At 40.4% G+C, this 22075-nt stretch overlaps 1 protein-coding gene across 1 annotated transcript; it reads left to right on the top strand.

Moving 5' to 3' along the window:
• The first annotated feature begins 53 nt into the window (after positions 1-53).
• Positions 54-14627, top strand: LOC118278816 (neurofilament heavy polypeptide-like). The gene is made up of 7 exons (XM_050703359.1): positions 54-217; positions 1722-1796; positions 3229-3406; positions 3785-4500; positions 4954-5189; positions 7643-7784; positions 13478-14627. The coding sequence occupies exons 2-7, from the start codon at positions 1738-1740 to the stop codon at positions 14205-14207; spliced, it is 2061 nt and encodes a 686-aa protein (XP_050559316.1). The 5' UTR covers positions 54-217; positions 1722-1737; the 3' UTR covers positions 14208-14627.
• The last annotated feature ends 7448 nt before the right edge of the window (positions 14628-22075 follow it).

The following is a 22075-nucleotide window of genomic DNA, read 5'->3' on the forward strand; positions in this document are numbered from 1 at the left end:
GCATATTTAATCTGTAACTTCTGTCTGTTGCGGGTACAACACTATCACTTGTCAAAAGTGTAAAAAAAAAGATCGAGTAAATATTTTTCAGACAAAAATTCAACAATAAACCGGGTTTACGCGGATTTTATGTGAAAATGTGTGTATTAAGTGTTGAATAATAATTATGCTGTAGCAGAAAGAGCGATATAATCAGATAAAAACGTCCCAAGCCAAGGTAAGCCGTAGTGTTTTGTAAATCTATTTCTAACCTTCCCGTGTGTGTTTTCGCGCGTAAAATCTAATAACAACTGTTTACAAACAATACTTGTCTATTATTTATCATTTTTTAATGTTTAAATAATGATTTTAAAATGAATTTTATTAATTATCGTCGCGGTGTTATTCTGGAGATCGCTTCGTGAGTTCGATCGAGTTTGTTGTTGTTGATATGGTAATATGAGCTTTATGGCACATAGTAATAAGGTCGATGTTGTGTGTACGTTGTTGTTGCGATGTTGGTTCCAGAATACGGCTGTGCGACTGGTTATTGCTTTTCGGTCCTATTCGATAGGGTTGCCATCTATGAGTAATTTACATTAATTATGGGTAAAATTTTAATTTGTTATTTTTTAGTTTAGTAACTCATTTTAGTGTTTTAGTTTATTGATTGTGGATTTAAAATTTTAGTTGTGTGTATTTTGTTTGAAATTTAATTTACGCGCCGATATTTTTTGGGGGCTCACACCTTTTATAGCCGAAGGGGTAGGCAGAAGTGCACTTGCACTTTACAGCATGTAATACCACTGTACAATGTACACCCACCATTAGTTTTATATGTCCTATGTAATAGGCGGTAAGCTCGTTGCCTTATAGTACAGGGCATGATTCTAGATGCCGTGCTACTACTGAGATTTGCCGTGCTACTATTTTAAAAAAACCGAAAGAACCCAGTGGTACTTTGCCCGACCTGGGAATCGAACCCCAAACCCATTGTCCAGCAGTCACACTTGCAACCACTCGACCAATGAGGCTGTCATTGTAATTTAAACTAACAAAAATACTGAAATAAAGCTGAAAGAAGGAAAATTAAATTAATTAAAGAAGGAGTATTTAATTTATTTGATGGTACACCATAACAGTATACATTATAGCAAAACAAGAGGGTTCAATTTTTGAGTTGGGCAAATACCTTATAATTGTACATACATACATACATAGCCTCACGCCTGTCTCCCATGGGGGTAGTCATGTCTCTCTTATAATTGTAATTGTCTTTAATTTTAAATTCTGTGATAATCTTATGTTTGGTTGACCAATTTATAGGTTTTTGTATAAGCTGGTAAACAAGCAGTCATATAACCTGATGGTAAGCAATGGCTGTCGCCCATAGACACTTGAAACACCAGAGGCGTAACAATTGGGTTGCTAGCCTTTTGAGGGTTGGGAACTTATGGGTTGTTGGGGAATCAGGGATTGGGAAGATTGGGAAGGTGGTGTACATCATTAGACACTATAGGTCAATGTTAATATAACTGCTGAGCGATGTAATTGTTTGTTGTTATTATTATGTTTCTTCAAATATAAATAGTACATACGTATTTTTAGCCCTTATCACAGCTTATTTCTCAATAGGTAATCTTTGGAAAATGTTGTGGTTATTACATTGATTTGATTTTGTATAATTTATTGAGTAATGTTATAATATCAATATAACTATAAAGTTACTGTGCTTGTTCCAGCCCCCTGCCAGTCACCATGGGTCCCTGTTGTGTAGAAGGCTGTGAACTCACCACCGAGGAGACATTCTATTTTGAGTAAGTATTTATAATTTATCATTTTTATAAACCTCATCATCACCATCATCACCAGCATCAGCCTGTAATCATCAACTGCTGGGAATTTCATAGTCCACAGTTGGAATACAGGCTTCCTATATCACAAGAACGTTCACCACTGCTCGGTTTCTGTCAAATGTGAGAATGAGAAATGAGGCCCAATTACCCCTCCTTCCCAATCTTCCCAATCCCTGATTCCTATACAACCCTTAAATTCCTACCCCAAAAAGGCCGGTAACGCACTTGTATAGCTTCTGGAGTTTCGTGTGAGTGGAGTAGGTGGCACTACGGCCTTACAGAAAACAGACTTCAAATCAAATCAAATCAAAATCATTTATTTCAAATAGACCAGGAAGGCACTTTTGAACGTCAAAGCAAATGTAATAATATTAATAACGTCTGTCTGTCGGTCAGTCCTCTAGTGAAGCTATTTGCTCGTTCCAAAGTGTAGATTCCTATGGAGAAGAACGAGCAAGAAACTCCATAGGTTACTCTTTTTCAATCAGATTTACAATACAATTTTTGGTTACATTGTTTCGATTACTTCAGCTATGAGAGAACAATGTAAAACTAATATACAGTCAAAGCGACAGAAAAAGAAAATAACCCTGAGGACAATAAAAATTAATGCAGTCCGGAGCTTACCAGTCCCAGTTGACAGCGCCCGTTCACGAACATGACACGTACACCAGCACCGCCCAACTCAACCATGTTGCAGGGAATCGAGCGATCCAATGCCCGTGCCACCGCCAATGAGACTTTTGAGTGAGCATGACAACTCCAAGCTGACATAAATGCATTCTACTAGTCTAATTTGATTTCAGTTAATTACAGGGCTCTCACATTTACAATAATTGTATAAAGTACAGAACACATCGAAATAACATGGTTATATTACTACATTTTTTACTTGAAACAACGTTTGCGTTGTGTAAGTGAGGTTACCGGAAGCCCAATTACCCCCCATTTTCCAATCCCCGATTCTCCAACAGCCCTTAAACTCCTTAAACTCCAATAGGCCGGCAACGCACTTGTAACGCCGACACCGAAACACTGCACTTGTGATTGCTTCATTGCTTACCATCACAGGTGACTGATTGACTGCATGCATGATTGATTTGACAGCACGGTTGGCGCGGTGGCTGGGCAACTAGGCTGCCGTGCAACGGGTAGCGGGTTCGATTCCCGCACGGAGCAAGTCTTTGTGTGATCCACAAATTGTTGTTTCGGGTCTGGGTGTCATGTGCATGTGAAATTGTATGTTTGTAAACGTACACACGACACAGGAGAAAATCCTAATGTGGGGCAACGTTATTAAAAAAAAAAGATAAATCCTCCGCTAACGTCGGTCACCGGTGACCACCACGGCGTTCAATGTGGTTACTAATGGACGCTTTTACGCTCTTTCCAGGTTCCCCACAAGCCGTACGCTGCGTAGGAAGTGGTTGGAGCTGATCCCTATCCCCGGCAAGCTGCTGCTGGGCACCGTGGTCTGCAGCCGCCACTTCAGTACCTCGGATTATGAGAATGTGAGGGGGAAGGTCCGGCTCAAGAGCAAGGTGGTACCTAGTCTGCTGTTGGATGCTAAGGTGAGAGACTAATGAGACGGTTATTTTTCGTCTGTTTGTTTATTAATCCGCATATAATATTCTTTTCAAATATAAAGTGTTCTAAAATTATCGGCCTTGACTTTAATGGATGGTATAGTGTTGTGTTTACCACGAAATTGTCTACCAAGGCTTTAATGGGAGGTATCCTATTAAAGCCGTGGTAGACAATTTTAGAACACCTTATAGCTGCAATATATTTTTACATGTATATTCAAGCAAAGCCGCTAGTTTACGTAACTTAAAGTTAAAAGGAAGCCCAGCTAGACAATACTGTTGTCTTCGTTACGATTACCACGACGTGGTGTTGATTGGCATAGTTTTTTTAAGTTTTCCACAATTTTAAATTGTTCCTTTCAGAAACCGCCACCAAATGACACGTCTCCCAACGAAGCCACGTCACCAGCACCCACAAAAGAAGACAAACAGAAATCACCACCACCAAAACCAGCTAAATCACCATCACCAGAAAAAGAACAGGCCAAATCACCCACAGAACAGGAAGTTGCACCCACAGAAAAAGCCAGATCACATACGAAACGGGCTAGATCATCCATACAGCAAGATAAAGCCGTATCACCCACAAAACGGGATAGGTTACCTAGTGAACGGGACAGGTCACCCAAAGAACCGAACCGATTGTCCAAAGAACGGGATCGATCATCCAAGGAAAGGAACAGTTCATCCAAAGAACGGGACAGTTCATCCAAAGATCGGGACAGTTCATCCAAAGAACGGGACAGATCACCCAAAGAACCGGACAGTTCATCCAATAATCAGGACAGGTCACCCAATAATCGGGACAGATCATCCAAAGAACGGGACAGTTCATCCAATAATCGGGACAGATCACCTAATAATCGGGACAGATCACCCACGGAACGGGACAGATCACCCGTGCATCCCCCAAAAGCTAGATCCCCGTCCCCTACGAAGCCTGAAACGACAGAAGTACCCTCTCTGATGGATGCTGAGAAACTTATAGATGATTTACAAAAGGAGGCGTTGTCTAATAAAACTAAGGTTGGCAAGAAACACAATGGAGTTAGCCGGGAACGCGTGCCTTTGGTACAGAGGTTAGTTTGGTACATTTCTTTTTATGGTATAAGCCGGTAAACGAGCTGACGAATCACCTGATGGTAAGCAATCGCCGCCATCCATGGACACTTGAAACACCAGAGGCGTTACAAATGCGTTGCCGACCTTTTGGTGGGTTAGGAATTTAAGGGTTGTTGTTCTGGCTAATCTCTGAAATGGCTGGACCGATTTTGACGGGACTTTTATTGGCAGGTAGCTGATGAACTAAGGAGTAACTTAGGCTACTTTTATTGAATCAATGAAACGATGAATTTATTTTTTATATACACACACAAAAGAGCCACAAAAGAGCACTTTACACGTCAAAATCATTATAAAAAAATCTAGATGACATAAGTATTAGTCACAAAGTCCGAAATCCACGCGATCAAAACCGCGAACATCATCTACTTAACACTATAAACTAAAATAACCCACTCCTTACCTTTCAGCGCCCCCCCACCACCACCAGCGCCGCCTATAGACCAAAAAGAAGACATAGAAGATATGATAACAAACTACCACATTAAGAACAAGGTGCCCAACCCCGCTCTCCTGGCGGACCTGGCCCCCCCACAGCCGGAGACGGGGGGGTGCCCCCCACTGCCACCACCACTCTCGGAGACGATAGAGATCGAGGATATGAAGGAAGCGGAGCCTGTCTTCATTGAGCTGTCCGTTGATAAAGGTACTAACTTGTTTATTTTAAACCGACTTTAAAAAAAGAAAGGTTCTGTTTTGGACCTATGTATATGCATGTATGTTTGTGCGCGATTGTATCATGATTAGCCGAACCGATTTTAATGCGGTTCTCAGAAAAGTTTTAAAATATTTAATATTCGACATCAAAAAAGGAGGTAAAAACCGGTTTTTAAACGCAGTTTAAAGAACATTATTATTTATTCGTGTTTTTCAAAAACATTTAAAAAATCCACTTTCTAACTACCTTTTTTAAGGCGGTTAATAAACTAAAACCGGCTCCTAAGTGTAACAAACTCATATGAAAACCGCATCGAAATCGGTTCAGCTAGCGGCGAGATAATCGTGGTTAAACATACATACATATACATACCCTCTTGAGCCCTAACCGCCGGTGTTAACAGTGGACTACTGCTTTTTATATTTCTGAATATTTATTTAATTTTATCATTAAACGTTTAAAAATGTATTGAACAAGTACTAAAAATAAATAATTTGAACATACAATATTTAATGTTATACTTACAAATTGATGGTAGACCATAATTTTGTAGACTATACTGTTCAGACCATGGCTAAATAGCTACTAATAAATTATGATTTTAACGGCACTCGGCGATGTTGCCTCTGAGAGACAAAGCCCTTCAATACATTTATTTATTTAGGACAACTAACAAAACATACACTTATAAAATTTGAGAATCATGTTTACAATAAATAACGTGCTGGGTGTTGCTTCATTTACAAGTTGCCACGGCATGGCTAGGGACAGTTTTAACTAAATATATTAAAACAAATATATAATAAATTAGCACTAAAATCAATTTAAAAAAAACAACAAAACATAAAAACAAATATTATTACATCTTTATATTAAATCGATTATAAAACATTTTTTTTACACTGGCCACACCACACAATACCCTCACACTGTCCTTGGTTTAACTCTAACGCATCGACTCCGGCGCATCACACTTTACTTATAATAAGCCAGTTTCAATCTAGCTTTGATACAGAACACACGCTTTCTTGAATATACCTATATTATTATAAGTTACCCGCTGTTTTAAACAAATATAATAGACATGGCGGGGGCTAAAGGTTTTTAAAGTTAATTTTAGTAGTGAATACTATAAAAATATGAGTTTGTATCGATGTTTCTTCTCGGTGTAGTCAGATAGAAAATGTCGGCGATTAAGATATTTTCGTGTATAAGTGGTATTTGTAGCATTTTTTTGTAGTATTTTTGGTGATACATCTAAGGTGAGTCTTTTATATTGTTCGTAATTGTGTTGAAATGAAGAATCTTTTCGTACATAGTGCGTGTAAAATTATTGATTTTCTGCCAAATGAATGAATAGTTTGAAACTACCCTATACTACCGATTGAAAAAATGCAATTATAATAAAAATGTAAAAAAAAACGAAATGCGTAAAAATTCATTTCCGTCCTAATTTTTTAAGTCATGTAATATACTTTCTCTATAGTCTGAAAATAAGCTGAAACCTGCATCAAAATCGGTTCAACCTAACGCAAATAATAACGTACATACATACATAAAGGACAAACTGAGAACCTCCTTTTCTTAAGTCGGTTAAAAAGGTATTCCTTGATTGATTTAAAAAAATATATTAGTATTGCGTTGTGATTTATGCGGTTAATTTTTAATGAAACAAACTAAAAATAATCAGTAATATAAAAATTGGGGAAAAAATCTACCCTCATTAAAAAACCTTTTTTTTTATTCGACAAAAACTAATGCTTGACTACGGAGTCTGTCCCACCTGATGGTAAGTAGTGATGTAATCGTTGATGGTGAGGCGCACTAGTTTATTAGGAGCCTATTCACTCTAGACTTGAAGACACCACATTGTAGTCCGATGGAAAAACCGCAGCAGGCAGATTGTTCCAGTCCCTCGATGTACGCGGAATAAACGACGAAGCAAAACGCTTAGTCCGAACCGTAGAAGTTTCGACAACGTAGGGATGGATACCCGCCTTACTTACTGGACTATGAGCCTTCTTTACATAAGAGGGCTTAGCATCACATCACAGTATAAGGCTGCGGTTCCACTGACGCGGAGCGGGCTTAGAGGGCTTAGCGATGCACGAATTGACCAATCACTATGCTCCAAATCTCCAATCTGATTGGTCAATTCGTGCACCGCTAAGCCCTCTCCGCCTAAAAGGTTCAGGTTTATCAGAGAGCGCTGCTGCCCGGTCTCTGTCTAATGTGTAGTCCCTTAGTCGGGTATACTACACCCGCGGGAAGAGTTTGGGTGGTGAAAAAAACCCTCTACTACCATCAAAATTGTGTCTGTCTAATGTGTAGTCTTTTAGTCGGGTATACCACACCCACGGGAAGAGTCGTGGTGGTGAAAAAACCTCTACCCTCAAAATCGATTCATCGACCTAAATTATTAATATTATTGTGTGTTGCAGATGGAACCACGACAGGCGGTGGTAACGAAGACTGTCTGATGGTGCTGGAGAGCGTCCAAGTGGACGTGGACCCCAGCACACTACTCCTGGCGCAAGATGATGAATATTATCGTGATGAAGAGGAACCTAAGAATGATAACAGGTAAGGTTCTTATGATAAGCTAAGTAATAGCTTCTGCCAGAGGCTTCGCCTGGGTTTTCGTGGGGTAAAAGCCGACCTATGTGTTATTCCAGACCATAATCTACCCCTGTTTCAAATTTCATCCCGATCCCTTTAGCTGTTTTGATGTGATTGAGTAACAAACATACACACAAACTTTAGCATTTATAATATTAGTAAGATAGCAATATTTATTTCTCACCACTTGTAACACAAATGGTGGAAAGTGGGTGTACATTGTATAGCGGCATTACGTGCTGTAATGTGCACCTCTGCCTACCCCTTCGGGGACAAAAGACGTGACGTTGTGGTGGTAGCAATATTTCGTTGCGGAATCCAAGACAGTCATTTATGTACTTGTGACGCGTCAGATTTCAGTGTTCCAGTGTTCATGGTTGAATCTACTGTAGATCCTGGTGCACATGAGTTTTAGCGGTTTTGGGAGGTTGAGTAAAAAAAGAGAGGTAAAGTTTTTTCTAGTACCGCCTCATAATATATTTTATGGCGCAAAAAGCGGATGGATTACCTGATGATAAGCGAGTGACACAATTCATAGATACCCACGGCACTAGAGGAGACACAAATGTGTTGCAGATTTGTTTTAAATGTGTAGGGTATTTCCATATTAGTTGTTATAGTGGACTAGGTTGATATTTTTGAATAATTTTATATCTAACCTTACGCCAGAAACACCTTGGGAGGTAGGCAGAAACAACGGAAAGCCAATTGCTACGAATCTTCCATACCTCTTTCGCTGCATTCCCCCTTCCCCGCCTCGTCTTGGTGGTTTCAAGTACGGTGTGGCATTTTTGTACTTTAACAAAATAATCAAGCAAATGTAGGGTAAACTCAGAGTTTAGTATACTAAAAAAACAACGATTTCTGGGTGAACTAATATAAAGTACCTAATAAAAAGTAATATGAGAAAATCAAGAAAGTGTGGGTAGACTCAAAAAAAATTACAAAAAATTTTTGTACAAATTACAACAAATTTTACTACTCGATTAAATATAAAATTTTGCGTAAACTTATCTAAATAACTGGTATGAATAAGCTTTATTTTAAATTATTCAATTATTCATACTCTGATCAATTACAAAACCACAATTATTATTTACAAATATTCTAACCTAACCTATATTACAAAATACCACGGAAATGTTAACTTTTACAAACAATGTTTGGTAATCAGCCACCAAGTCCACTCTTTCCGCGGGTGCCATATACCCGACTAAATAAATACTATTAATATATTAACAGAGACTGTGCAGCAGTGTTCTCTGATAAACCTGATCATTATAAAGCTGCGATCTCCTCGCATGTCAAGCATGGTGATTATGGCAAACCCTTCTTATGTAGAGGAGGCTCATTGTCCAGCAGTGGACTGTTACAGTCTATTGATAAATCAAACTCAAACTCATACACATACTCAAACCATTTATTGCATTCATGTGTAGGTACAAAGTACATAGATTACATTAAAAGATTAGTTTCAACATGAAAATATACTAAGTCAGTATACCATCACCGCCTCAAAGAGCCATCAGACCACCACAGATGGGGCCCAGTAGGGCTGATGTCTGACTGGAGCTGTGGAAGTCCTAGCGTGTTACCGAAGCTCCGGCTCGAAGCAGGAGCAGGAACGAGGTGTCTACTCAGTAAGAGTCTGACACTCCCTCTCGCCTCGCCCAAGGCGAGAGAAGTCATAGGATAATTTTCCCCTCTCAAAAAATACCGACACTCAGTATATCCGATCATGGTACCCAGTATCATGGTGAGTTCCTTTCTTTCTGCGATGGAAGTAATCAAACATACTGGTCCTATGCTGAGCCAGCAGCTTCCCCAGGTCACACGGCATGGGATCCGACCAGAAGAACTCATGATTCAACGCCTTTTCAGCATCACACCTCTTCATAGGATCCAGTTGTAGCATTTGGTCTAATAAGTCCAGAGCTTCAGGGTTTTTGATGTACCGCTGCAGGCGATCTACTAGCGTTCTTTTCTGGGTTTTTGGTAGTTCCAGCTTCGTGTATAAAGGCAGGGTTTCCACTCCAGGCCATGCTTCAGGAGTGATGGATCCACAGAGCTGGGAGATCAGTCCCAGTTGCTGTTGCTCCGTGGATCCTTGCATGAGAGGGGTGGGCGTCCACATCTCTGCCATGATGCAGCCTGCTCCCCATATGTCGATTGAGGGGCCGTAGTTTCTCTCGCCTGTTGGAGAAGAATTAGTTTTAGTGTCACGGTAATAAAGTACTAAGTACAAGTGTTTTAAGTACCGAGTTTTTCATGGTCTTATTTTGTATGATCTGTGTCAAAATCAATAGGGATGATGACGAGGTATGAAAATTTAAAAATCTATTTAGTCCATCAGTTAGGTAATGAAAAAATATTAGACACGTATTTTTTTATTTTGTCATATAAGATAACAATACTTAGATAAAACTAATCAAAGTTTAGTAGTGGGAGCAAATACGTCATTTCTACGTATAAAACGTACCTAGAAGTGACGTCATGCGATATTTCAAATCAATACAATTTTCGAAAGTACTTGTTTCCGTAAGAAAATAAAAAATACGTGTGTAATGTTTTAAAATAATCTACAAGATGGACATTGAAATAGAAATTAGTCATCTACCCTATTCACGCGGGCATCAGCTACTAGTATAAAGAAAAACTTACCCAAAAGTAATTCGGGAGGCCTATACCACAAAGTAGTAACTCCATTAGTCAATCTCTTCACTCCGGTCTTTGAATCATCAAACATCCTCGAAATACCGAAATCAGCCAATTTCAGAACCCCTTCTTTGGTGATCAGGACATTTGAGGGCTTCATATCTCTATGCAGTACCTTACAGCATTGAAGGTAGAATAAGGAGTTTAGCAGCTGTTTCAGTACCATTTTGGTCTCTCCTAAAGAGAATCTGACAGTTGGATGGGACAGAAGTCCAGACAGATCATGCTCGCAATACTCCAGTACCAAGTAACACTCTGCCTGATACTTATTCGCCTCAGAAGGTCTTGTACTGCAAACCTTAAGAAAAAAGAAAGAAAAAAATGTTTATTTTACACCGGGCACGATGCATCAAAAAAGAAAAATAGATAAAAAACAAAACGAAAATTAGAACCAATATAAAAGTACTTAATAAAAACATTCATAATTATTATTTTATAAAAAACAGGAAAAAAATATTTACTACACAATATGAGAAAAAAAAAATAATTATTAGAACTTATGACGGGATATTTACCATGTTTATTTATGTGTATGAGTTTCCGATATTTCGGCACTGTTGCAAGCGCCATGATCACGGATTAACATGGTAAATATCCCGTCATAAGTTCTAATAATAGTGTTAGTGACCATGTCAGTTTAAAAAAAAAATTAATAACATAAAAAATAACCTCAATTAGCTTGACTATGTTCTCATGATGAAGCTGTTGCAAGATCTTGATTTCTCTCAAAGCTGTGATGGGGAAACCTTCTGTCTCCTTGTGTGTCAGGATTCTCTTCAAAGCCAAGTAGCTGGTGTTGTTACTCCTGGCTCGTGCTTTGAACACCTCTCCGAAGGTACCCTGGCCGATCTTCGCAAGTTTTTCGTATTTATAATTCACGTCACATTCCAATGTGTGGGTATTTGCAACGTATTGGTATATGTCTTCTCTTGTTTGTGTGTTTTTCGTCATTGTTGCTTGTTGAAATTTTAATTGTAGCTTTTAATGTATCACGTATTTTATTCTGTTAACTCGGAACACACGCGAGACTATTTTGTTTTTTAGTTTAAATGATTATTTATGTCTATATCTATCTTCACGTCACAATGTTGAGGTGTTTCCAAGTCGACTGCGCGATGTGTACTGAGTGATGCACGCGGCGATCGACAGAGATGGCGGCAAATCAGTGTTGCCAACTATTTAAAATATCTAAAAGAACTTTGGTATTTCAGTATCAGGATAATATTAGTTGTAAATAGTTCTTATAAGTAAATTATCATGAAATACACAAAAATACTAAATAAATAAACAACTACTTGTATTATACTAATAGTACTAAGATACTCCCTCAAGACGCACATTGCCGGCCAAAATTTTAAGACCACGCGTATGAAAAAAATACTATTATTCAAACAGTGCTCTCGTACGTTCTATTGTTATTGAGTAATGGCTACAAATCTTATTGTTCTATATATTTATTTAAAATTATATTTTTAAACATTACTTATAAAATACAAAAATCAAATTAACATTTAAAAATATAAAATAGGTGCCGACCAGTGGTGGGAGTATGGTCCAGACTACCGGTGGTTAGGGCTCCAGATACAGTAACCTCCTCACAATACGTTCTGTTTCCAGGAGAACTGCCTTCTATATCAGGCCCTTGATCCATCCGCCCAACGCCAGCCTCCTAAGATGGATGTCGAGGCTTTTAGGGATCAACCCATTGGCTGACACGACTATCGGCACAATGATAGCCGAATCCACATTCCACATATCGACAACCTCGTGAGCCAAGTCAAGATATTTTCAAATCTTATTATTATTATATGTATAATATTTTTTAACAATTTCTCCTAAATTCCCACGTCTTTTGTCTATTGAAACGCCTAACACACCCAATATGGGAAGTAGGCTTTGTAATGTTTCCTGGAACTACTTACCAAATATAACAGGTACCTACATGTGGTATTTTTTCATTTAAACCCGTTTAGAGATAGCGAATATAACAGAGTAGTGGGATCTTGTGAAAATAGGGTAGATGACTAATTTTTATTTTAATGTCCGTCTTGTAGATAATTTTAAAACATTACACACGTATTTTTTATTTTCTTACGGAAACAAATACTTTCGAAGATAAGTATATCGATTTGAAATATCGCGTGACGTCACTTCTAGGTACATTTACGTAGAAATGACGTATTTGCTCTCACTCCTAAACTTTGATTCGTTTTATTTAAGTATTGTTATCTTATATGACAAAATAAAAAATACATGTATAATATTTTTTAATTACCTAACTGACGGACTAAATGTTTTTTAATTTTCATACCCTGCCATCGTCCCTATTAAATACCACAGTGATCGATTCACAGACAGCGGCGGCTCGCTTCAACTCCCACGAAATTAACAAATTACAATGATTATTAAATATTTTTTCATATACGTATCCATTTTTTCTATAATAATCTTATCTCACTAATATTATAAATGCGTTTGTGTGTTTGTTTGTTACTCATTCACGTCAAAACGGTTGAAGGGTTCAGGATGAAATTTGGAACACATGAACTCAATACATTACATGAGTACTTAGATCATGGTCTGGAATAACACATAGATCGATAGTCTATTATTTGATCAATAGCCACTTAACCACTTACAAAATCGTATTTTTTTATGGTATGACCCGGTAAACGAGTGGACGGATAACTGATGGTAAGCGGTAAGCAATCGCCGCCGCCCATGGACACTTACACCAAACACCCGTACCACCTGTTGTTGGGGAATCGGGAAGATTGGGAAATGGGTGTAATTAGGCCTCCGGTAACCTCACTCACACAACGAAATACCTTGTTCCACGTTGTTGTCGGATTTCTGCTTGGTCATGGTATTATTCCTGGTCGAGCCGACACATTCGTACCGAAGCATACCTCTCCCACACTTATAACACCAATTCTTTACAGGAAAGACGATCCGATCAGCCTGCTGACCTCCAGCGATGAAGATGACGTCATTCTCCAAGAGCCGCACATAGACACGGTCGAGGTATCAGACGAAACAGACGAGGACGACAAACCACTAGTCACCCTCGTCAAGAATAAACCCACGAAAAAAATGAAGGTTCTGAAGAAAAAGCCAAAAGATGGCAGAAGAAAATTTCGCTGGAGCCTCTGTGACTTCTACTGCGTACATTGCCATTATTCCACGAACGATAGCTTGGAATACAACAAGCATCTCTCCACACACTCTACTGTGTTACAAGTCTGTTCCATTTGCAGCTATACGTCCGCAAGTAAGTCCAACTTCGCTAGACATACGCGCAATCATAAAGTCGAAAAGAAATTTAAATGTCACCTTTGTGAATACAAAGCTAGGCATAAAATGAGCCTCATTTATCACCTGAAAAGCCACGATCCGCAAGAATTAAACGCGGCCCCAACGCTAGCAAATTTCATCTGCAAAAATTGTAACTATAGGTCCAGTGATAAAGTTAAAATATTTAGGCATCTACAAACTTGTGACGGGATTAAAAGGCATTACTGTGATAATTGCGACTATGTTACTAAGAAGCGGAGTGATCTGAAACGGCATCGGTCGAGGAAGCATCCTGAAGAGTGTGCTGATGAGGATGGGGACATTGATTGTGAACCTAAATCCAATGGGGATAAGACTGTTGTTAGGTTAGTGGAGTAATGTACAGAGAGAGAGAGAGAGAGATGGAATGAATGTGTGAGTGGGACAGTATGATGTTAATGTATGTCTGGTACATACGATTCCAATTTAGTTTTAAGCTATTTTATTAAGTTAAATTGTGTTTCGCTAAAATGTATGTATGCGTTTAACTCCTGAACGATTTGATTAGCTACTGACACTCATCTCATAGCTTTGTGGTTCCATCACTCCATGTATGGTTAGGAGTGGAGAACCTACCTTTTATACTCGAAGCTGGAGCTGCTCAAAAACCAGAAAATGACACTGCTAGATCGCATGCAGCGTTACATACACAACCCAGAAGCTCTAGACTTATTGGATCAAATGATGCATCTGGATCCAATTAAGTGGTATGGTGCTGAAGGAGCATTTAATTAGGACTTCTTCACTGTCTGCGACTATCATCAGGTCGTCTGTCTACCTTGTGGGTGGAAGTTCTGCGCTGCGATTGCAGGTAAGTGAGACTTCTCGAGAACCTGTAGATACCATAACGTAACTGTGCCATTGTGCTGTAATACGTTCTCCAAGCTATAAGTCCATTCCAGAGGTGCGGACTGTTTAGCGTAGGGTTACCGGGGCTCCGTCTCGAAAAGCAGGAGTAGGAACAGTGTGATTTTTAGCCAGTAAGAGTCTGGCACTCCCTCTTTCCTCATCCAAGGCGGGAGAGGACGTAGCTTGATTGCTCCCGGGTTTACCGGGGCTCTGGCTCGAAACGCTGGATTAAGAACGGAGTATTTTTTAGCCAGTAAGAATCTGACACTCCCTCTCGCCTCGTCCAAGGCGGGAGAAGAATTTGGATGATTTTCCCCCTTAAAAAAAACACAGCTTGTTAATCCATCAGGGGCTGCAGATAGTAAGAGTCTGACACTCTCTGTCGCCTCACCCAAGGCGAGAGCAATCGTTGAATGATTACCCCTCCCTCCCTAATAAAAAAACTGGTCTATGTCAGCCACATGTGTTCATTGGTGGATCCCCTCATTTCTGATTCACTCTCGTAAAAGGTATACTCAGCACTCCTTTTAATACCACGCCACGCGACTTTGAGTTTTCTTATGAGAAGCATAAAGACAGATATTGACTGACTTTAAAAAAGGTTTTGAATCTAATCTTTTTGATTTTTTATCAATAATATCTTTAGCTATATTTGCAATATCTTTAAGGGTGTTACCACACCAATCGAGCGATCGCCGATAGATGCCATCGATCGATTGTAGAATGGATCGGTCGACGTCGATCGATAGTTACTGGCCGGAATATAGCCGAGATTAATCCATCTACGTCGACCGATGCTATCGACTGGCAATCGATCGATTGGTTAGTCGACAGGTAAGCGTTGATCAATTGAAGCTACCATATCAATCGATCAATGTCGACCGATGGCATCGATGGACTATCGATCGATAGGTGCACACCCAAATTGTACTAGGATCTTGTGCCCGCTGCTTTGTCCCCCCTTTCTTGTCTTGATCCACCATAGTCGCCACGGTCTCTAGTGCTAAATGTTATAGGGTGTTCCGATACTAGACGTGTAATACAACTTCTGTATCACATGTACTGTCAGGTCGTATAGGTACGCTCAGGTCTGGTTCTGGTCGGACGGCGAGCTACCATTGCTCGCCGTCCGCAGACTCTGCTTTGTCCTACCTATCTTGTTTTGAGCCAACATCGTTCCACACTGACTAATGTTAAACGTTATAGGATGTTTTAAATCGGGTCCGGCTTTTGTCGGGTGGCTAGCTACTCTTGCTCCGTCTTACGGCCCCAGATCGTCTCGGAGTGTCTCCCGCAACAGCTGGGGCGTGAGGAGGCTCCTCATGCCAAAGCCAACATTTGAGCAATATTCTTTAGTGTTACACAGTATGGGAATAGTCAAACGCCATTTAATACCACTTTCGTATCACATGTACTCGTTTATTTCTGTTACGGTATTTAGTCCTTTATAAGTACGCTTGGGTCCGGCTTTTCTCAGACGGCGATCTACTCTTGCTCGTCATCAGCAGACCCGTCTTACGGCTGGAGATCGTCTCGGAGTGTCTCCCACAACAGCTGGGGCGTGAGGAGGCTGGTTCCTTCACGAGCCCTGCCTCCTTAGCTAGCATGATTGCTTCGCAGAAGAAGTATCCTCTACTCTGTCCGCTGCCTTGTGCAGATTTTAGCTGTGCTTAAAGCCCTGGGTTAACCCATAAACCTGCTAGTTTTGTCTTGAGCCAACATACATGCAAGGTATTCGTTTCGCTCTGGTTTCAATCCCTGTTAGGACTAACTCATATGTCGTCCTTCGGTTAGGGAGTTTGCAGTAGAAATACATGAAGCTGCTAGTTTTGTCTTGAGCCAACATCGCCACTATCTCTGTGTGACGCGTTATGGAAACAGTCAATAGTCGCCATTTAAGGCCACTCCGCGCCATATTTCTTCATTTTAGAGCAGTTTGCAGCAGAAATACATGAAGCTGCTAGTTTTGTCTTGAGCCAACATAGCAATTGTGGGAACAATGAAGTTTGCAGTACAAGACCATCTGTCCTAAATAAATTTCATGTAAAATGGCTCTGCCTCGCCTAACCTCATAATCATTCAGCTCACCTGATTATAGTCTAGCCGACTGATCGCAGGCTTACAAATTATAAAAAAAAAAAAATTAGAATGTCCTGAGACCATGATCTGAGGGCTTAGTACGAGTTTACGATTAACCAGACCGCGTTTAGAGCTCTATGTGTCTGATTGGCCAGCTCTAATTAACCAACCAATCAGAGCGCCGAGCGCAGTCTAAAACGTAAAACGAACTCGTACTAAGCTCTCTGGCTAGTCTAGTGTCGCACTCTAAAGTTAGGTTTTCGTTAGATGAAGTTAAGATATGATAAAACAGTTGTTAAATGCTTTATTTTACATTTAAGGCACAATGGTGCCTGTCTATCAGAGCGGAGAAACGGAGAAAGAATTTGTTCACAGGCCCGTCTCGTACGCATTCCGTATGACGTCATCGGTACGCATCGCATGTAGGCATTGCCGATGAGCGATCCATACGGTGCGAATCAGTAGACGCTGTTGTATGAGTTTCTATACAAGACTAACTAAAATCTGTTGCGTCCGATGCGTGCGATGCGTACCTTTAAGGGGAGCTAAGATTTTGTGTAGTCCTATTGGTTATTATTTGTCCATTTCTCTGCTCCGCTACCTCGCTCCGGTGGATAGGCAGCTAGGCAGTAAACTGGGTTATTTGAAATTAAATAATAGGTACCCTCGAAGACCTGCATTACTAACAACATGACCACTTTAGTTATACGATTTACCGAATTTATTTATTTAATTCCTTTATTGCACAATGTTCACCCGTATCCTAAAAGTAATCGAAACGTTGGTTTATTCAAGCCGGCCAATTAGAGAGCCGAACGCGCTCTCGTTTGATGGCTTTAAACGAGACTGTGATACAGATATTTCGTTAAAAATGTTCATAATTATAAAAGGATTTCGATTAAACACACTAAATGTTATGAAATCTACATAATATGCTGGAAATCACATATTTAAATAGAAATACGTGAACGAAGACACATGTGAAGCAAAAGAAATCGTTGGTTTAAACAGTTTTAAATCAAAATAGGATGAATTTTGAAAAGTCTTAAAACTAGAGTAACCATGCGAGGTCGTTACTTAATGGAAGATACTGTAATACCTTAAGGCCCGCATCGCACGCAACGGACTTTAGTTTGTCTTGTATAGAAACTCATACAACTGCGTCCACTGATCCGCATCGTACGGACCGCATCATCGGCAATGCTTACATGCGATGCGTACTGATGACGTCATACGGAATGCGTGCGATGCGGGCCTGTAGACACTTTAGTATGAGTTTGCTTTACGTTTAAAGTAATCGAAACGATAGCGCGTTCGGCGTTCTAATTGGCTGGCTCGAATAAAGCAACCAATCAGAGCGACGAACGCGCTCTCGTTTGTCGTAAGCCGATAACATAATAATTAAGTTACCTAGTAGTTAGTTAGTAAGTAGTTGTTTAGTTGTTATTTAGTAAGTTATTTAGGAGTAAGTTGTTAGTGTCTATCATTCCATACCGTTTTATATTTGTTCTCGAGTGATGGTCTTGTGCTGCATACTACGATGAGGTTCACCATGTAATGTTAGTAATGTTATGATCGGTAAGCTTATGTCTCCTCTCAGTATTTCCTTCAGTGCTACGGAGTTGTATGTTTTTGATTAGGCAAATGTTATTGTGAAGACGGTGACTGTCTTTGTGATCAGGATATCCGAAGGTTTCATGTCCCGATGCAGTATTTTATTGACATTGTACATAGGAAAGAAAGAAATGCATTTATTCCACAGAAGACATGCACAGAAATATAAAGATTATATAAAAAAAACACGACACAAATACAAATACAATACCAAATAATACTGCTTCGTTGGCCGAGTGGTAGCAAGTGCGACTGCTGGGCAAGGGGTCTGTGGTTCGAATCTCAGGTCACGCAAAGTACTACTGAGATTTTTTCGGCTTTTGCTCGGAGCTCGTCCCGCCCCGCACTGGTCTGGCGCGGCAGTGGAGTTTCGCCCCCGCGCGCAAGCACCTTTGCCTCCAAATCCCACGGCGGTAATCCGGCAAGGAGGTTCGCCGCCTCCCCGGAGATCGTGCGATATCCTCGGATCACCCGGATGGCCATGACCCTCTGAGACGTGAGCAGCGCCCGAGCTGACCGCCGCATCAGGTTCGGCGCCTACACAGGGGTAGCAGGCGCGCCGTAGAGGGCCATGGACCGCACGATCCCCGCGTACAACCTCCGGCAGGAGGCATTTGGTCCCCCGAGGTTTGGCAGTAGCCGTTTAAGCGCCCCTGTCAGTTCCAACTTAGGAGCCAAACGTCAGACGTGTAGTAAGCACGGCGTCTGGAATTGTGCCTTAACTATATAGCTCGATAATATCCCGCGCAATATTTGTTTTCCAACTTCTTTTTCCCAGTCTGAGGATCTGGTTCTCATTTCTGCCAGTTGTGCTGAGCAAACATATTCGCCAGGTCACACGGAATGGGATTTAACAAACAAGTCTTTGTTTAAGGATATGGCAATGGGCTCACCGTCTATTACATGGGACTTTAACACAAAATGGTGAAAAGTGAGTGTACATTGTATAGCGGCATTACGTGCCGTAATGTGCACCTCTGCCTACCCCTTCGGGGATAAAAGGCGTGAAGTTGTGTGTGTGTGACAAACTCTTTGTTTTAGTCTAAGGCTGTTTCCATATCACATGTCTTCGACGGATCAAGTTGAAACATGTTATTTAATTGTTTAAGAGCTTGGTAGCTGCTTTCGTTCCCGGAGTGTTCTTTTTATTGAGACAGCTCCATGGTGGGAATTCAGAGGTATTCTCTAATCCAGAAGATATCTTCAAGAAAAGAGCGTATTCCTTTTTAAAAGGCCGGCAATGCACCTGTGACTCCTCTGGTGTTGCGAGTGTCCATAGGCGGTGCTGATCGCTTACCATCAGGTGCTCCGTCTGCTCGTTTGCCCTCTATTCCATAAAAAAATATTTGTTGGTAAAACCACCAAACCACTTCTGGTATCACTGTGTTTCTTTTTTCTTCTTTAAAAACCTTGCCCCACTTTAGGATTTTATAGGATTAGGTGTGACTTACTACCTTTGATCTGTCTGCTTGGACAATTTCAACTAGCCTTTTATCTTGTGTCACTGCTGTGTGTGGTACGCTGTATGGAGTCAACCAATTTTAATGTACTGTTCTTTCTAAGCAGAACATCTGATGGCTTCATGTCCCGACGTGTATCTTTGGTTTCCTTTTAAAATAAAGCGTATAGCGACTGCTTTACCGCCATCTTACTGTGGCTAACGAAAATCTGACTTTAGAATGCGACAGTAGACTAGCTAGCATTAGGGCTGATGCCCGATCCAGAGCTGCGGACAACGTAAAAGGTTACCGGGGCTCCGGCTCAAAGCAGGAGAAGGAACGGGGTGGTTTCTAGTCAGTAAGAGTCTGACACTCTTGAGAAGGCATTGGATGATTGTCCGCCCTTAGAAAAAAAAGACTAGCTAGCATCATAGATCATGGTTACCGTACTCTAACTGCCGCACTCAGAGTCATTTAATGATCACTTAAACTGTTCCTTAGTAACGATTTTGTATCGAAAACAATTTCTAAGGACTGGGTTAAGTAACCATTAAATTACTCTTGAGTATGGCAGTAAGACTAAATAAAATACTGCATTCAGTAACTGCACGGCTAGTTGCAGCCGGCATTTCCTATCTGACTACACCAAGAAAAAACGCTGAAACAGAAAAGTCATATCATATTGAAATTCAAGTGTTCAAGTTTAATACGTGGGAGAATAGGTGGGCTCGACCGTACCCGGCTTTACTAGAAATCGGTGTGAAAAAACGCTTGCGTCATGTTTCGCGGCAGCATCTCTTGTTTGGAAGCTGTCTATAGGTGGTGCCAATTGCTGACCATCAGCTGTTATAGAGGATCAGTGAATAAGAGAAATTCACCCAAAAGTGACTCCGGAGGCACGTACCTCAGTATCGTCAATCTGTTATTCAGTATATTCACTCCAGTCTTTGACGCGTTAAATACCCTCGAAGTACCAAAATTGCATTGAAGATAGAACAATGAGTTCAGCAACTGCTTCATCAGTTTCTCCCAAAGACAGTCTGAACTACGGACTGGTATTGGTCGGAGGTCTGAGTCCTGAGAGTCCTGATGAAATATTCTTTGCCTTAAATGTAAAATACAGTGTTGTCGGCATTTGTGCCAGTAGCATTGTCATCTCTCTCGGAGATCATTTTCTTCGCTTACCATATTATGTAGGTCTTATTTTCTATGTTATAAGTTTCTTTACATATTATAAGTTTTGAGGGAATATTCTTTGCCTTAAATGTAAAATACAGTACAGTAGCATTGTTATCTCTACCGGAGATCATTCGTTTTTGTCTTTGCTTACCATATGTAGGTTTTATGACCTCATCCTTTGCTTTAATCAACTCTTTATAATCATTTATTCTTCCTGCTTCGTCAGTTTCTCCCAAAGACAGTCGGTATTGGTCGGAGACCTGTACCATCATCATGTCCTGATGAAATATTCTTTGCCTTAAATGTAAAATACTATGCTCAGTAGTTGTGCCATTAGCATTTTCATCTCTCTCGGAGATTATTTTCTTCGCTTACCATATTATTATGTAGGTCTTATTTTCTGTGGTATAAGTTTTACCCCCATCTTTACTTCTAACAAGGGCCTGACTTGAGAGTGTCCATGGGCGGCTCTAATTGCTGACCATCAGCTGATTAGGAGGATCAGTGAATAAGAGCAATTCACCCAAAAGTTACTCCCGAGTCCGGTAGTTCAGTATGGTTACTCTGTTATTCAATCTGTTCACTCCGGTCTTTGACGCATTAAATACCCTCGAAATGCTAAAATTGCACTGAAGATAAAACGAAGATACGAAGGGCAGTAGCCCGCCAAGCACGGTCGCCTGTTAGGTCAGAGGGGCCAGAAGATCTGAGAAGGAGGGTCTTCTTAGATCTTCTGAGCCTTAAAAGTCACCCACAATAAGATTAAATATCTGTGTGTCACGAATCTGTGCACAAGGGTCCATGCATTAGCAATATGACCCAGTCGATGTCCAACGGATCTGTTAACAAACATTATTCATTATTTCCTGAAGAGCTAGAAATATATGTGAAATAATAAATGGATCTTCTAATACTTCTACCCGAAATTACTCAAAGAATAAAACAATGACCAGGGGATGTGAAACACAACGAGTCTGCAGGGACGGAGCTATACAACCTACATAGCTCCGTCCCTCTCGCACTGCTCAGGTAAGTTGTGATCAGGGG

This window comes from Spodoptera frugiperda, chromosome 24 (genome assembly GCF_023101765.2).
Source record: "Spodoptera frugiperda isolate SF20-4 chromosome 24, AGI-APGP_CSIRO_Sfru_2.0, whole genome shotgun sequence".
Classification (NCBI taxonomy): Eukaryota; Metazoa; Arthropoda; class Insecta; order Lepidoptera; family Noctuidae; genus Spodoptera; species Spodoptera frugiperda.

Excerpts from the sequence above, each read along its gene's own strand:
- LOC118278816 (XM_050703359.1), top strand. The coding sequence starts at position 1,738 with ATGGGTCCCTGTTGTGTAGAAGGCTGTGAACTCACCACCGAGGAGACA. Across the intron at positions 3,407-3,784 it reads GTCTGCTGTTGGATGCTAAG|AAACCGCCACCAAATGACAC; the intron begins GTGAGAGACTAA and ends TGTTCCTTTCAG. Across the intron at positions 5,190-7,642 it reads TGAGCTGTCCGTTGATAAAG|ATGGAACCACGACAGGCGGT; the intron begins GTACTAACTTGT and ends TGTGTGTTGCAG.